This window comes from Barbus barbus (genome assembly GCF_936440315.1).
Source record: "Barbus barbus genome assembly, chromosome: 15".
NCBI lineage: Eukaryota > Metazoa > Chordata > Actinopteri > Cypriniformes > Cyprinidae > Barbus > Barbus barbus.
The window spans coordinates 14,268,795-14,284,386 of record NC_136743.1 but is presented as its reverse complement, the minus strand read 5'-3'; the positions used below and the strand labels follow the sequence as shown (position 1 = coordinate 14,284,386).

General features: G+C 34.7%; 4 protein-coding genes across 6 annotated transcripts; 3 read left to right on the top strand and 1 right to left on the bottom strand.

Moving 5' to 3' along the window:
- Positions 1–220: 220 nt before the first annotated feature.
- Positions 221–2,793, top strand: LOC306881231 (delta-type opioid receptor-like; the record flags this gene model as incomplete). The annotated part of the gene is made up of 3 exons (XM_079435225.1): positions 221–465; positions 1,157–1,509; positions 2,258–2,793. 3 exons carry the CDS (start codon positions 221–223, stop codon positions 2,791–2,793), a joined length of 1,134 nt encoding a protein of 377 aa, XP_079291351.1.
- Positions 2,794–5,868: 3,075 nt separating this feature from the next.
- On the top strand, positions 5,869–8,699 carry LOC306880753 (charged multivesicular body protein 5-like). The gene is made up of 8 exons (XM_079434494.1): positions 5,869–6,027; positions 6,141–6,245; positions 6,702–6,748; positions 6,914–7,007; positions 7,260–7,331; positions 7,440–7,548; positions 7,610–7,725; positions 7,822–8,699. The coding sequence occupies exons 1-8, from the start codon at positions 5,962–5,964 to the stop codon at positions 7,870–7,872; spliced, it is 660 nt and encodes a 219-aa protein (XP_079290620.1). The 5' UTR covers positions 5,869–5,961; the 3' UTR covers positions 7,873–8,699.
- A 417-nt stretch (positions 8,700–9,116) lies between these two features.
- LOC306881558 (BAG family molecular chaperone regulator 1-like) lies at positions 9,117–12,631 on the top strand. 2 transcript variants are annotated; one of them, XR_013785161.1, is made up of 8 exons: positions 9,117–9,219; positions 9,560–9,685; positions 9,907–9,989; positions 10,069–10,182; positions 10,288–10,395; positions 10,581–10,837; positions 11,054–11,240; positions 11,450–12,132. XR_013785161.1 is itself a non-coding variant. In XM_079435744.1 (7 exons), the coding sequence occupies exons 1-7, from the start codon at positions 9,183–9,185 to the stop codon at positions 11,537–11,539; spliced, it is 621 nt and encodes a 206-aa protein (XP_079291870.1). In that variant the 5' UTR covers positions 9,117–9,182; the 3' UTR covers positions 11,540–12,631. The 2 variants fall into 2 exon arrangements, 1 of the variants encoding a protein (XP_079291870.1); XM_079435744.1 differs by lacking the exon at positions 11,054–11,240 and having other exon boundaries at positions 10,581–10,643; positions 11,450–12,631.
- LOC306881559 (myosin regulatory light chain 2, smooth muscle minor isoform) lies at positions 12,394–14,830 on the bottom strand. Of its 2 annotated transcripts, XM_079435746.1 has the most exons (5): positions 14,737–14,822; positions 14,457–14,573; positions 13,968–14,175; positions 12,993–13,154; positions 12,394–12,846 (listed from the first exon to the last, which is right to left on the bottom strand). In XM_079435746.1, exons 3-5 carry the CDS (start codon positions 14,149–14,151, stop codon positions 12,674–12,676), a joined length of 519 nt encoding a protein of 172 aa, XP_079291872.1. In that variant the 5' UTR covers positions 14,152–14,175; positions 14,457–14,573; positions 14,737–14,822; the 3' UTR covers positions 12,394–12,673. The 2 variants fall into 2 exon arrangements, with proteins under 2 accessions (XP_079291872.1, XP_079291871.1); XM_079435745.1 differs by lacking the exon at positions 14,457–14,573 and having other exon boundaries at positions 12,395–12,846; positions 14,737–14,830.
- Between the last annotated feature and the right edge of the window lie 762 nt (positions 14,831–15,592).

The following is a 15,592-nucleotide window of genomic DNA, read 5'->3' as shown; positions in this document are numbered from 1 at the left end:
GTTTTACGTAGTTTTCAGCATGCAGTGTATATATTTTTTAACAAACACACATTCAACTATTTTGTTGTTAAAAGCTGTCAGCATCAATATCCATCGTTTATTTATTCATTTAGTTAATTCTGATGATTATTTTACTGTTTTAATAAGCTGTATTCTAAAGCGACTGAACTTTTTCATTTGCAAATTAGACATTTGCTCTCATTTTGCAAATGAACAGACGATGGACAGCAACGTGGTGCAGATTTTTAAGGAGGACAAATGCCCCTCATCGCACCCCGAGAAGTGTTTACCCAACTTCACATGGCAGTCTGCTGTCTCGGACATTTATAACTATTCACTGAATGAAAGCTGGACGAACGAGCAGGAAACCATGTCTCCTCTTATTCCGATCATCACTGCCGTGTATTCCGTGGTGTTTATTGTAGGACTAGTGGGAAACTGCCTGGTGATGTATGTCATTATCAGGTAAGAAACTGCATTGTCCTAAGATTGCCCTGCATTGGTTATCATACGCGTGTCTTTAAATATAATTTTGAGAATATTTATCTCATTTTTAATAGAGTTTATTTATAAACAGTCACATGAAACGTTTCTGATGGGATAGTTTGGACGAAATACCTGTTTTATAGAAAACATTTAGTGAAGGGTTCATGTCCAATTCGGCAGTTTAGCTCCCCTCGGTGGACTGAAATATGAATGCACAAAGCAGTCAAAATTACCTTGACATACAGTAAATATATTCTGCTTTGAGCAAGGACTGTGTCTGCTCACATTCTGTGTATAGACGAATAAAAGTCATACTAAAACGGGGCAGTTATGTATATGGCATTTCTGTGTTGTGTAAAGATGCAATATGAGGTTTTTGAGACATTTGAGATAAAAAAAACTGCAAAGTTTGTGCTTGTTGAATAAATATATCACAGCACAAGCTGTCATACTGCAAATATAATCACAAAAATTGATGGGTTTAAGATGTGAATTATATATAATGTCTTTATACAACCAGTGAAAGCGAAATTTTTGGTGACGTTTGGGAATTTGCTGTCAGTTTATTTGTCATACAGTCTGAAAGCAATCTCATACATGAATTTATCACACTGATGGGTTGTGTTTTATAAATTTTGACGCTGTCTGGCTCAATTGATTTTCCCAACAGATACACTAAAATGAAAACCGCGACAAACATCTACATCTTCAACCTGGCTGTTGCAGATGCCTTGGTAACCACCACCATGCCCTTTCAAAGCACAGATTATCTGCTGAACTCCTGGCCGTTTGGAGAGGTGGTGTGTAAGGTGTTCATCTCCATCGATTACTATAACATGTTTACTAGTATTTTCACCTTGACCATGATGAGTGTGGACCGCTATGTGGCCGTCTGCCACCCCGTCAAGGCCCTGGACTTCCGGACACCGATGAAAGCTAAGATCATAAACATCCTCATCTGGGTGCTGTCCTCGGCTGCTGGAATCCCTGCAATGGTTCTTGGGAGCACTCAAACAAACAATGGTAGGCATGAATGATAAACACACTACCATTCAAAAGTCGGTAGGATTTTAAAAATTATTTTGAAAGAACTCTCTTATGTACGGAAGTTCTAAGCGGCCATGTATTATTATAATTTTTCTGTCTTGTTTTCTCGTGATCACGACTTAATTTTCTCGTGATCTCGACATAACGAAAGTTGTTTTGTCGTTATCACGACTTAAAACGACAAAACAACTTTCGTTATGTCGAGATCACGAGAAAATTAAGTCGTGATAACGACAAAACAACTTTCGTTATGTCGAGATCACGAGAAAATTAAGTCGTGATAACGACAAAACAACTTCCGTTATGTCGAGATCACGAGAAAATTAAGTCGTGATAACGACAAAACAACTTCCGTTATGTCGAGATCACGAGAAAATTAAGTCGTGATAACGACAAAACAAGACAGAAAAATTATAATAATGCATGGCCGCGTAAACAGTAAAAGTACAATTACTGTAATATTGTCAAACATTATTGAAATTTAAAATACTTATTTTCTATCTATCTATCTATAAATCAATGTATTATAATCAGCAGTAATATCTAATTATCATTTAGGAAGAAATCCAAAATATCTTAGAGTAAATGATGGGACTGTGAGTTCTCTACTCTATCCTAATGTATTTATTGTTCCATCCCACAGTGGCTTCATTACAGCACAGATGATTAAGCTGTCCTCACTTCTGATGAATAATTAACCGCTGTTGTTATATTTCTTCTGCAGGCACTACAGAATGTGCTCTGCAGTTTCCAGACCCGTATATCTACTGGGATACATTGATGAAGATCTGCGTCTTCATCTTTGCCTTTGTGGCTCCTCTCCTCATCATCACGGTGTGCTACACGCTCATGGTCCTGCGTCTCAAGAGCGTACGTCTGCTGTCGGGCTCCCGGGAGAAAGACCGCAACCTGAGACGCATTACCCGTCTAGTGCTGGTTGTTGTGGCTGTGTTTGTGGTGTGCTGGACGCCCATACACATCTTCATCCTAGTCAAAGCTCTTGCGCCCGGAGTGCCGGAGACCACTGCGGTCATGGCCGCCTACTTCTTCTGTGTGGCGCTGGGATACACCAACAGCAGCCTGAACCCCATCCTGTATGCGTTCCTTGATGAGAACTTCAAACGCTGCTTCAGGGACTTCTGCTGTCCAGGTCGGACCACGAGGGACAGACATGGCGTCAGTCGGGTCAGAAGCACTCTTCGTGAGCACACGTGCCCACCACAGGCCAAAGGGGACGGGGGGCAAGGTCGACCTGTATGACTAGCCGTGGAGCTGTCTTCCTTTCATGGTCGAGAGGACTCAAATGACCTGGGACTGACACAGATCACCACCACCATCTGAGGAATAGATTGTGCCCTTTACGTTTAGAAAAATGGGCTAACTATTGTTAGAGCAAAAGGGGATCTTTTAGCAAAATCATTGTTTTGTTTCGTATTTCCATATTCATATTTTTATAGTACACTACAAAAAAATGACTATAAAACTTTTAAGTTTAAAGTAAAAACCCATACATTATATTTTACTAACTGATTTAATGTTAAAACACCAACCTACTGAAATTAAATGTCCCATTATCACAGTTTTTCCTGGTATATAGTAAGGGAATTACCATGAACAAATCACCAGTTTTTGTCCATTAAAATATTATCTTTTTTTTTTTACAGTGCATCACCTCATTCAAACCTTTGTTTATTGTTTTTTTGAATGTCTATTGGCCAAAGAAGATGCATGATTAAAATCTGGTCCCTCACAATCAAATGTCATGCTTAAAGATCCTTTTGCGTAATAAGGTCCTTTGGGATATATAATATATTAGGCACCATATTTTAATTCTAATTTACAGCTTTGTATGATATATATATATATATATATATATCAATGTATATTAATCCGCAGTGTCACATAATTATCACTCAGGAAACTATATACCTGTAATGGTGGAAAAGTAAAAAAAAAAAAAAAAAAAATCTACAGCAGTTTGAGCAAAGTGAGTGTAGTGCTTTCAGAACTGCTTACTGTCTGATAAATGCTTTATATTCTCTGTATTTGATTTAGATTGAAGGATTACATCTGAAAAGGATTATGAAGGATTATGTATCTAAGTTGCCTTAGAGGGAGTCTAAGGATTTTTATGTTGTTTTTGGGAATAGGGCTTTAAAACAACACACTAAAGGACTGAATCTACTTTGGTTGTTTGTGCTTAATACAGTATATTATCATTTCTCTAGACCAACAAAAAAGATGTACATCTCTATTGCATGTTTGACAATGAAAATGTGGGAATCTTTGAGTAATGTTTATGTAAATACAATTTATGATGAAAAGAAAATACAAAATCATTTCTGTGGTAAAGTAGAAAATAGTTCAAACGTACATTGTTTTTGATATTATTGATGTAACAGTTGATTTTTGTAAGTATTAGTAATGTTGCCTTTAGGTTGTGAAGGCAATATATATTGTCTTGACGTTCGTAAAAATGTAATCTTTTACTGTTGCTTTGTTCCTTGGGTGTGTGTGACTAAGATTCACTCGTCAAATATATATATATATATATATATTATGACATCATTAGTGCTCTATTGCCTCAACAGTACTAGGAATTGCAAAATTATTTTGAAAAATGTAATGCCCTTTGTGCCTTTGGTTTTTTGTAAATCAATATATATGACATTATTGCAAATATCTGGTCATCTTAGATGCTTTATTCTGGTATATATAGGACAATGAAGCGCAGACAGAGTGAGAGAAGCTTCTGTAAAATCCACTTTATTTTCAGTAATGTGCTTATACACTATTATATCACGGCACATTTTGAATGTGTTAGCAAGTTTTCTTTCTCAGCTTGTGTTTCAATATGTGCAATTTTTGGAGAGAAAAAAAATAATTTGAAATCAAATGAAATGAGCTTTGCTATGCCATCAGTTGTACCTTGCTTGTATAATATTACCTGTATTTGAAAATTATATTGTCAATAAATTAAACTGTAAGAATCAGTGTTGAGATGAGTCATGTTCAGTTCAAAGATGTCAATTATGGGGTTTTCATCCATCACGACTGAATGTGTCCAAAAAATCATTCAAGACAACAAAGCCAGACGAAAGAAGCCTAACCACGTAACAAAGGCAGTATCGCCATGGCAACCTATTGTGCATCTTATAGCCTATTTCAAACAGCAAGAGACAAATTCTTTTTTTCCACACCTTTGATGCTTGTCAGTATATTGAGAACATCTCAGATACGACATAGAGAAAGGCTTGGAATCAATGGACACTGCGTCTATACTATAGTCTTAATTTAGAGAAGAAGAAAAAAAGATTTTCTCTTTTTATATAAATGTTTACTTCATCAAAAGTGTTTTAACTCTGATTTCATTCTATCATGGAACAACAAAAGAGATCTTTAGTAGACCAAATGCTCATTTCCAAATACAGTATAAGTGGATATACTAAATTCCTCACTTTAGAACAATATGAAGATGAATAAATGATGGCAGAATTTACATTTTTTGAACAGTCCCTGTAAAGATGCGTTAATTATTTTTCATACACCATGCTTTGCAACTTAAAACGATGGCTTCAAGGAACAGAAAATTGCAGTTTTTTGTTGTTGTTGTTGTTGTTTTATTTTTATTTTTACAGTTGTCCAGTACTGTCAGATTAGGCTATGTGCACATTAACACTTTTCAGAAACTATCAGTACTCTAGTTCTTGGTGAGTCTAATGAAGTGTTAACGTTGCCATGGTAGACATTAATGGATAAACATAGCTCTTCAAGGTCACTCTGAGACTGTGAAACATTTGTTAGAACAGCCCTAAAGAAGGAGCATATACAATTAATTTACATGGACTCTGTGAGATGTGTAATCACAAATATATTTCGAGAGAAAATGACTTGTCTGTACTTACACACTTCATATTTTTTTTTTAATTGTACTTGCCTACCATCTTTCCTGACTGGAATGGGGGTAAATTTGGGGATAAATCAGATCATTATGGTTATACCAACATGAAAGTGTAGCCTACTGAATGTTGTTAGAATAATATATGTGTGTGTGTGTGAGTGTGTGTGTGTGTGTGTGTGTGTGTGTGTGAGTGTGAAAATTAAAATGGAAAAAATAATTATAAAAAAAAAAAAAAAGTATATTTACTAGTAATAGTAGCCAGTGGCAATAATTAACATACATTTAGATATGATATCTTTATTTCGGGGGGAGACGAATTTTCAAGGGGAAAATGAGCTATTGCACATACAGCTATTGCCTACATAGGAAGCACCGAATTTCTAAAGCTTTACCTGTGGGAACCAATAATAATCCTAAACAGTGACTTTTATTATGGTGTGTTTTCTCCAACCAACCGGAACAAGCTCTCTCTGTTCAGCATTTAAATCCTTTAACAAAGCAAATATTTGTCATAGTCCCGTTTAAAAATGAACCGAATTTTCGGACGGAGCAAACAAACGCCTAATCCTAACCTTTCTGACTGCATAGGCAATGTAAGTAGTGTATTGTTGTGACTGTCTCCCAGAACATGAGTGCAGCATCCTGATTGGTGTTTGCATTTCAGACATGGATGTACTGTGGATGCTGTGTGCTGTTCCCGTTATAGGTGGATACGAGGATCGAGTCAGTCGATAAGAAAATAGCGAGAATCGATGCAGAGCTAATGAAGTATAAGGACCAGATGAAAAAGATGAGGGATGGACCCTCAAAAGTGAGCATCAGAGACTTGAGTTGAAATCATGTCAACATGCAATAATGCAATCTCTCATTTTATAAAGGCAGCTGTACAGTGAGATCCAAAAGATCCTTTGTTTTCATTACAAATAATATTATAAATTTTTAATTGAAAAATTAACATCTTAGTTTGTATGTCCTCCCTCTGATAGCCGCATTCAAATCAGTGTAAATTTAGTGTCATTGAGAATGTTGTCATTGACATATATATTATATTTCAGCTTTATTAACTCCACAAGTTTATGTCAAACCCGATGATCCAAAGAGCACCTTGTGTATCATCTGACCTTTAGAAGTTCACAAGTTCACAAATTTACTTTATTAAAATTTTGGGGATTTTGAATCCCAGATTTTCAAAGTGGTCTCAAATTTTTGGATCCCACTATAAATCATACACAGTTGTGTAAGCATGAGATGAACACTCTTTTTACAGAATACAGTGAAACAGAAGGCGATAAGAGTGCTGAAACAAAAGAGAATGTGAGTTTTTCCCTGCACTAATATTCGTTTGCAATGTGTGAAATGTGTATTTCAATATCTAAGATTGTTTTCATTTCAAATCGGAAAAGGATAGAAGTGATGAAAATGTTTTATAATAACAATGTTAAATTCTGTTTTTGCTTTTCTTTTCACTGTATTATGCAGGTATGAAGGACAAAGAGATCAGCTTTCCCAACAGTCATTTAATATGGAACAAGCCAACTATACAATCCAGTCTTTAAGGGACACAAAAACAACAGTAAAGTCTTGTTATTTAGCTTTACTGTTGTCCATATTATTCCCAGCACTATTAATTCATAAAAAAAAATATTTTATTTATTTATTTATTATATATATATAATTTTAGGTTTTTTTTACTTTGTAAAATGTAATTCTGTTTTGCTGGTGTCCATATTATCAATAATAAAATACATATTATAATGTATTATTATTGGATTTTAAATTTGTCATTTTAATAGTTAGATTCTAAAGATATTTTATTCTTTTGTAGGTGGAGGCTATGAAGATTGGAGCAAAAGAAATGAAGAAAGCATATAAACAAGTGAAAATGGATCAGATTGAAGTAGATACACCAATCATTTTGATATTGGCTGTTTTTAAGCTGTATTTTTGATTGATGATCAGTGGTAAATAAGGTACACTTTTCATGACCAATCTTTGTGACTGATAGGACCTGCAGGATCAACTGGAAGACATGATGGAGGAGGCCAACGAGGTGCAGGAAGCTCTCAGTCGCAGCTATGGCACACCAGAGATCGATGAGGATGAACTAGAAGCAGGTAATTTGTGTGTGTGTGTGTGTGTATGGAGTTTAGAGCTTCACTTTTTTCTCTGTTGCAGAGCTGGATGCTCTGGGAGATGAGTTACTGCTGGATGATGACAGCTCTTACTTGGATGAAGCCTCGTCTGCACCCTCCATTCCTGAAGGAATGCCCAGCGACACTAAAACCAATAAGGTGCAGATTACATTTTTTAAATGGTCAATGAGAAAATATTCGTATTCATTATTATTCGTCTTTGTGATTTACTCAGTGCATATCTGTATCTCTCAGGATGGCGTTCTGGTGGATGAGTTTGGCCTACCACAGATCCCTGCCACATAAGAATCTGTTCTCTGATCAGTGTTTTGTTTACAGCTGGTGGAGGAAGTTTTTCTTGTGCTGATGGTATTGAACATATTGTGTTATAGTCATTGCCCAGTCTAGCACATGGCATTGTAACTTCAGTTTAATGTTTAACATGATCTCATGAAGCTTGATTTTCCAGGTTTATTTAGAATTTGGTCATGTAAACATGTTCGCCTGATTTCCATAAAGACGAGATTACAGTTTTTAGATATCCAAGTAGAACTCTTGGCATATCCCTTTATTAATCAGAATTTTGCATCACCTACTTTCCATTATATCTGAACATACCTTTATATTGCATTATAATGCATGTCCAAACAAAAAGAATTCTGGATGATATGAGATACAAACAGCTGGGGAAAGTCGAGTTATTGAAGAAACATATTTTTTAGAGCATGGAGATTTTCTTTTTACAAAAAAATACACACATTAAAACATCTAATTACATGTTAACTTGTTAATTACATATTATTCTTAATATTATTTAGCATTTTCCAATTAATATTAATGTCTATGCTCTTGTTAATATGGAGTGTGTCTCGCTTTACTCTGGACTCTGAATCTTGTTGAAATGTTGACAGAATTATTTTTGAGACTGATCAAGTCCATAGTTCTGGGTAGTGTGAATGAAGAACCTGCGTGGAGCAGCCATGAACTAGTCCAAATATTGCTTGGATTATTAAAATGACCTGGTTTTCTTGATAACAAACTTCATTATTGTTATACATCAAGATCTGAAATATTCTGAAATGTAAAATGCATCACTGGAGTCTGTAAGAGATGCAATAAATGGTGGTTTTTGGAAACATTTTAGGCTATTCATGCAGCAATAACACATTTCAGAAGAAAGGCAGACTGAACAAGAGGTATTACACAGTCGCATTATTTACAACATTAAAAAAAACAAGGTTTTTTTTGCTTTTAGTTTGATCAAAATGTTTGTGTGGTTTTCCTGCGTATAAATGAATAATAATTGCATAATGTATTTTTTTTTTTTTTTTTACATTCTAAAATGACATTCTAAACAAAACAAACAAACAAAAAAATCACACACCCCAGTTTTCTATTAATATATATATATATATATATATATATATATATATATATATATATATATATATATATATAATCCTTCAGAATTCTTATTATTATTCTTGGTAAATACAATGAAACAGAAGGACAGATGGATGAGGCGCAGAAAAGGGGCGTGGCGTAAACACGCGTCACTTCCGGTTGCATGTGTATGCGCTGTAAAGTTGTGAAGCGTTAGCTAATAGTGTGCCGATATGACGGAGAACGCTATGACAGTGACAGTTGCTTATGGTAAAGACAACTGACTACCTTTTTATATTTTAAAACATTAAGATGTATCGAAAATAAATGCTGTCGATATTTTTATTGAGGCTTTATACGGTACGACAGTGTTGAAGCTAGCTACTGTACCAATATTTGCACATCCCTCTAAACCACAGACGTTTATTCAAATATTAGTTAAATTTTGAGGCTAAGAATGTATATTTTGAGTTTCCAGGTTAATTTTAATCTAATTACGGTTAGTTAATGTGTATATGTCAATGCTGGATTTGCAAATAACGGTGCTAGTTAGCTCTCTGAATCATTTTGAGTATTAAGCCTGTCTTTTTTCTTTTTCTTCTCGTCCCAGTCACAACCAAACACAGCATCACTTTAACAGCACAGGATGGACATGAACCACTGTTAAAGGATTTGTGTGAGGCGTTGACAGAAGCCACAGGAGTACCAGCACCATCCCAGAAAGTCATATTTAAAGGTAACACAGTATACCCTTCATGCGTTATATTTACTCAACTGTAAATGGACACCTGTGTTTTGGGTATAAACTACAGTAATTATCATTAAACTCAATAGAACGATGCAGTTTTTGAAATAAAAGCATCATTATTCTGTGCCAGTGCAACAGTAACAGTGTATTGTTGGATGTAAGAATATCTGGATCACTGGAATTGTAATGTTATGTTGTTCTGGCGGTAGGGAAATCACTGAAGGAGATGGAGGAGCCTCTGTCCAGCTTTGGAATAAAGCAGGGTTGTAAACTGATGATGATTGGAAAGAGGGTAAAATGTGCCGTTCATTAATTCATACAGATAGAACTGTAATGATTTCTGAGTCTGACAAGCTGCTTTGTTTTTACAGAACAGCCCGGAGGAGGAAGCTGAACTTAAAAAGCTCAAAGACATTGAAAAGTCAGTGGAACAAACTGCTAAGAAGCTTGAGAAGGTGGATGGTGAACTCACAGGACTGAAGAATGTATGTGAAATATGGATAATTTCTGTATTTTTCTTCTTGAACACTGTACGTGTTATAATAGGCTTGGCAATATGGTAATTTCATAATTTAATGGATTATTTACAGGGTTTTCTTGCAAAAGAGTTGCAAGCAGAGGCTCTTAACAAACTGGACCACAGGGTGAAAATTGCCTCTGAGCAGTTCATGAAAATCCTAGAGGAAATAGATGGAATGGTAATTGTTTTTCGTTGTTGTTATATTGTTTCTTAAAGTAGGCATGAAATGAAAATTCACCTCACCTATTTTGTAAATGCATTGTATTACACTATGTACGATAGGAAGAACAAGGAAGAAAATATTTTGCTGCTTCCGTTGCTCAGTAAAGTTTATTTGTGCCTCTTTATATTAATTATTTACAGAGCTTCCCTGAGAGTTTTAGTGATTGCAGGATGAAGAAAAAAGGACTTGTGAAAAGTGTTCAGGTATGATTATGACTTATTAAAGGAATAGTTTACACACAATTTAAATTTGCTGAAAATTTACTGACCCTCGGGCCATCTGAGATGGAGATGATTTTGTTCACTTGCTATAGATCATCTGCATTGAATGAGAGTCCAAACAGCTGATAAAAACATCACAATAATCCACACGACTCCAGTCCTTGTGAAGTGAAAAGGTACATGTTTGTAAGAAACAAATCAATCATTAAGATGTTTTAACTTTCCACCGTCACTTCTGGCCAAAATACCAGTCCATGATCCATACAGTGAAAAAGTCTATCCTCTGTTGTCCTCTCGCATCAAAATCAACCAACATATTTGTTTATAACCGTTTTGGACTGTTTTCACTTGTAAGCAATGCTTGATCTGTGCATATTTCTCTTCTGATTAAGACTAGATTAATTTTTCCTGGAGAATGTTGCAGAAAGCAAGAGAGCAAGTTGAAAACATCATAATAATGGAGTTTTCTCTTACAAACATGATTGAATGGACTGGAGTTGTGTGGACGATTGTGATGTTTTTATTAGCTGTTTGGACTCTTTATCCTGACGGCACCCATTTACTGCAGAGGATCCATTGGTGAGCAAGTGATGTAATGCTAAATTCCTCCAAATCTGTTCTGATGAAGAAACAAACCCATTTATGTTATTGGATGTAAATTTTAATTTTTGGGTGAACTATTCCTTTAATATTGTGTTTTAATTAAGTACCTTAGACTTTAACATACCCATGACCGTTATTTGATTTCATGTCTTAAAGGTTGTTTTCTTTATTTTCCTCATGCTCAGGGGTTCTTAGCTCAGTGTGACAAAATTGAAGCTGGAATATCAGATCACTTGGCTAAGATTCAGACAAAAAACTTAGCCTTAGCAGATTGATCATGAAGTAAGACTCCTGACATCAGTAGTTACTGGTGCTGCAAATGAAGAACCTCACTGAGAGCTTTGGCACTGGAGGTGGTCCTGCAGTTCGCCTACACCCCACAACCTACACATGCACCTGTCATGCAGAGAAGAGCAGGCAGCATTCGAAACATTTTGAAATCGTTTTCTTACGAGTTTAGATTATTCATGTTAATTTTTGGAAATACTTATGGCTAGGTTTAAGGAGTTTTGACCATCTGGACCACACTGTTCTCTCTTTAAACTTTGTTATCTAGCCTGACAGATGTTGGATTTATAGTCTTATTTTGATCAAAAATAAAAAAATGGTGCTGGAAGAATATCCTTTTAAAGGATATAACAAATTATCTAATTCAATAAATTAGTTTTGTGCAGTAAAACGTTTGGAAAAAAATGTTCTATTTATGAAAAGAGTGAACTTGTGCGAAGTAAAAGATTTCAGAATTGATAGTCCTTGTTTTGTTTTTATCATGATTAAATCTCAGGGTGCTTCAAACCACTGGTGGTTTTCCCCATCAATTTCTGTCTCAAATGCTGTTGTGAAGTTATTGAGAGAAATTAAACATTTGAAGAAAACTTTTGTGTCATCTCGGTAAATCTTTGGCAATTTGTCCTGTTTTGTAAAATCCTATATTTTCTAGGTTTTAATGATATTATGAATGTAAATGCTAAAATCCTAAAAAAAAAAAAATGTAATGGTAAAAAATGTTGGGAGAAATTTTAAACTTTTTTTTTTTTTTTTTCATAAAATGTCCCACATTCTGTAATGAAAATTTGATAACTTATTTCAAATTGGTTATAACAGTGTAAATATCCAGCAACTCCAGGCTACATTGAATAATTCCGGAATTTATTTCTCAACATTTACATACCAGAACAGCATTCATTCACTTTGAGGTTTACCACAGATTACATGTCTATTTATTTCATAGTTATGTACAAGTCTACTTAGACTGTTTAAGAGAAGGTCCAGAAGAGTCAAATGATTTTGCCTTGCTGATGAATGTATCCCTTTGCACTAGCCCATGAATGTGGGGAAAAGAAGACAATTAAACATGTTGTAGTGTTACAGTGTAGTTTTCATTAGTTTCAGTAGTGTTTGGCCTTGTCCTAATCATCCTTATCTTTAGCACCGTGTTTCAGGATGCGTGTAAATTCTACGTAGTTGAAGTTTCCTTTCTTGTCAATAGGGGCCTCTCTAAACAGCTCATCTACTTCTTCGTCTGTGAACCTGTCTCCCATAGTGGTCAAGAGCTCCCTCAGGTAGTCCTCCTGAATAAAACCTAGGACAAATGAGGCAACCTGAATATTAATGACCTAACAAATGTTTATCAAATACAGCATATATTCCTCTAATTTTGGTACTTCAGACTAATACAGATCACCAGTGTTACTTGCTATTTTATTTCAGTGGTTTGTTCATGCTTACCCGTCCCTTCCTCATCAAAACATGCAAATGCGTTTTTGATAACATCCTCAGGATCTGTGCCATTAAGCTTCTCTCCAAACATTGTGAGGAACATGGTGAAGTTAATGGGACCAGGGGCTTCATTCATCATCGCCTCGAGGTATTCATCTGTGGGGTTCTTACCTAACAATGAAATGGCAGTTTGTATTTGATTAAATGTAGCTTTTAAAGAGATAGTTCACCCAAAAATGAAAATTCCAAACCTCTATCAGTTTCTCTATTCTGCCGAGCACAAAAGATGATATTTTGAAGAATGTTGGTAAATAAACATTTTAGTGCTGTCAAACGATTAATCGCATTCAAAATAAAAGTTTGTGTTTACATAATGTGTGTGTACTGTGTATATTTATTATATACACAAATACACATTTAAGAAAAATATGTTTATATATTAAAATTATTCTAAATAATATCAATTATATGAAAATGCATGTAAATATTTTCAAAATATATACATGCATATGTGTGTATTTATATATACATAAAATATACACAGTGTGCACATATGTAAACAAACTTTTATTTTGGATGCGATTAATCGCTTGAAACATTTGACAATACCTTTTGACTTTCATAGTATGGGGGGGGGGGGAAATCAACCGTTCAAAACATATTCTTGTGTTCTGCAGAAGAAAGAAACTCACACAGGTGGAAAAAAAAGAATGCCATAAAACTCTCTAAATGACTTGCAATATATTGATTTTCTAAAGACAAAGTTTGTACCTGATTAGGAGTTCTCTTTAACCTTTCCAGAACTCTATAAATACTATTCAAAATATAATATGGGCAAAAACAGTTTTATTTAGAGCTCAGTTTATGCTAATATTTTTTATAGTATTTATGTGAAAAAAGGTGAAGAAAAGTGAAGTCCATTAGGAAACTGGGTAGGATAAAAGATTTAACCTTTCTGCTTTGCCAACTTTATATTGTCCTTACCTAATGAAGCCAACATATCATGTAGATCCTCCTTATCAATGAAGCCATCACGGTTCTGATCGATCATGTTGAAGGCTTCTTTGAATTCCTGGATCTGGGACTGGTCGAACATGGCAAACACGTTTGACGTGGCCCGCTGGGGGCGCTTTTTGGTGGTTTTCCCCTTAGCCCTTTTGCTAGACATTTTGACAATTCTGTGATATTAAAACTGAAATAGAAGAGACATATTGCTCGTTAGGCTTCTACATTAGTGAAAAACGTTCAGCAAGCATTATACGAATAAGTTACATGAGCTATAAAAAAAGACTGACGAAAAGTCATACGGCAACCATGTCAATATAAACCACAATGACTTTTGGTTTATTTTAAACAACTTACTTTTAAGACAAACAAACTATACGACTGTGGTTATGAGTTTGTTCTGCTAACTGCGTTAACATAAGCTGAGCAGCCCACAAGCTAACTGTCAACAACTGAGTATTAACTTACTTAAATTCTTTATAGCTGACGGTATGTTTATTTTGATAGATTATTTTAGATCCTTCGTCCACATTCAAATATAGTGTCTTTTTAAGAGCACTAATGGTCAGTAATAAGCTTGTTGTTCTGAGAGGAGGCAGCATAACACAATTACAAATAAGCTAAGTTAGCTAGCAATTTAGCTTAAGCTGTTTGTCTGTCGTTTGTAATACAAATTATAAAACTCGTAAAAATATCTCCATCTAGACCTGAGATACTGATGCAGTAAATCTAGTAAAATTTCACATACCTATCCCAGTAAAAAAAAAAGGCAGGACACCTAAACAACGGCTGCCACGCTGGTTACTGACGACCCACAGCACCCCTCTGTAGATTAGTGCAATGGGAAAGTCCCGTCGACAGATCCTTACATCACCGACTGGAATAGCCCATGCATTTTCCTGCAGGGGTAGGTTCAAATTAACAAAATTAGGAAGAATGCCGAATGACTGATAAAATTAGTTGTTACAGTAAGTAACGGGTCTGTTTATTGTATTATGATTTCAATATATGCGCAAAGGTCAGTTTAGTTAAACTTTAAGTTAATTTAGATAAATTACAATGCCATTAAAATTACAATTTTAATGTCAGTTTTAATTACAATTATCAATGTCATTAAAATAATGGATTTTTTTTTATTTATTACATGAAAATCATTTGAAAACATTTTTGTTGTATAATTTAAATAGATAGGTTTCTAAAAGTAGTTTTTATATTAGGCTAATATAATACTTTAATAAAAAAATATTTTAATAGGACAGCAGGACGTTCAAGTACAAAACACTGAAAGGGACAGCAAACAGTTTGTAAACGTATCAAAATAATCAATACCATCATTTATATCTCAGATATCAATATAGCTGTTATAAATTATACAACAGTTAGTTTTAATCCTTAAATTTTAACGCACGCTGTGATGATTCTTTTGGAACTTTCGTTTGCCGGGAATATAGGCTAGTAACTGTGGTAAAATCGCAAATTAATATTGTTTAATGGAATGTTAATAATAATAATAATAATAATATCACATTCAATCACTTCTGTTCAACTAGAGTTGATTGTTTGCGACACGAGGCCTATATAGCTAACAGCAGTCTTCTGATATT

Coding starts and splice junctions, on each gene's coding strand:
- LOC306880753 (XM_079434494.1), top strand. CDS start 5,962: ATGAACCGAATTTTCGGACGGAGCAAACAAACGCCTAATCCTAACCTT. Junction 6,246..6,701: donor TGAGGGATGGACCCTCAAAA/GTGAGCATCAGA, acceptor CTCTTTTTACAG/AATACAGTGAAACAGAAGGC. Junction 7,008..7,259: donor TAAGGGACACAAAAACAACA/GTAAAGTCTTGT, acceptor ATTCTTTTGTAG/GTGGAGGCTATGAAGATTGG.
- LOC306881558 (XM_079435744.1), top strand. CDS start 9,183: ATGACGGAGAACGCTATGACAGTGACAGTTGCTTATG. Junction 9,220..9,559: donor GACAGTGACAGTTGCTTATG/GTAAAGACAACT, acceptor TTCTCGTCCCAG/TCACAACCAAACACAGCATC. Junction 9,990..10,068: donor TGATGATGATTGGAAAGAGG/GTAAAATGTGCC, acceptor TTGTTTTTACAG/AACAGCCCGGAGGAGGAAGC.
- LOC306881559 (XM_079435745.1), bottom strand. CDS start 14,151: ATGTCTAGCAAAAGGGCTAAGGGGAAAACCACCAAAAAGCGCCCCCAG. Junction 13,155..13,967: donor TGATATGTTGGCTTCATTAG/GTAAGGACAATA, acceptor TTTCATTGTTAG/GTAAGAACCCCACAGATGAA. Junction 12,847..12,992: donor TTTTGATGAGGAAGGGACGG/GTAAGCATGAAC, acceptor CATTTGTCCTAG/GTTTTATTCAGGAGGACTAC.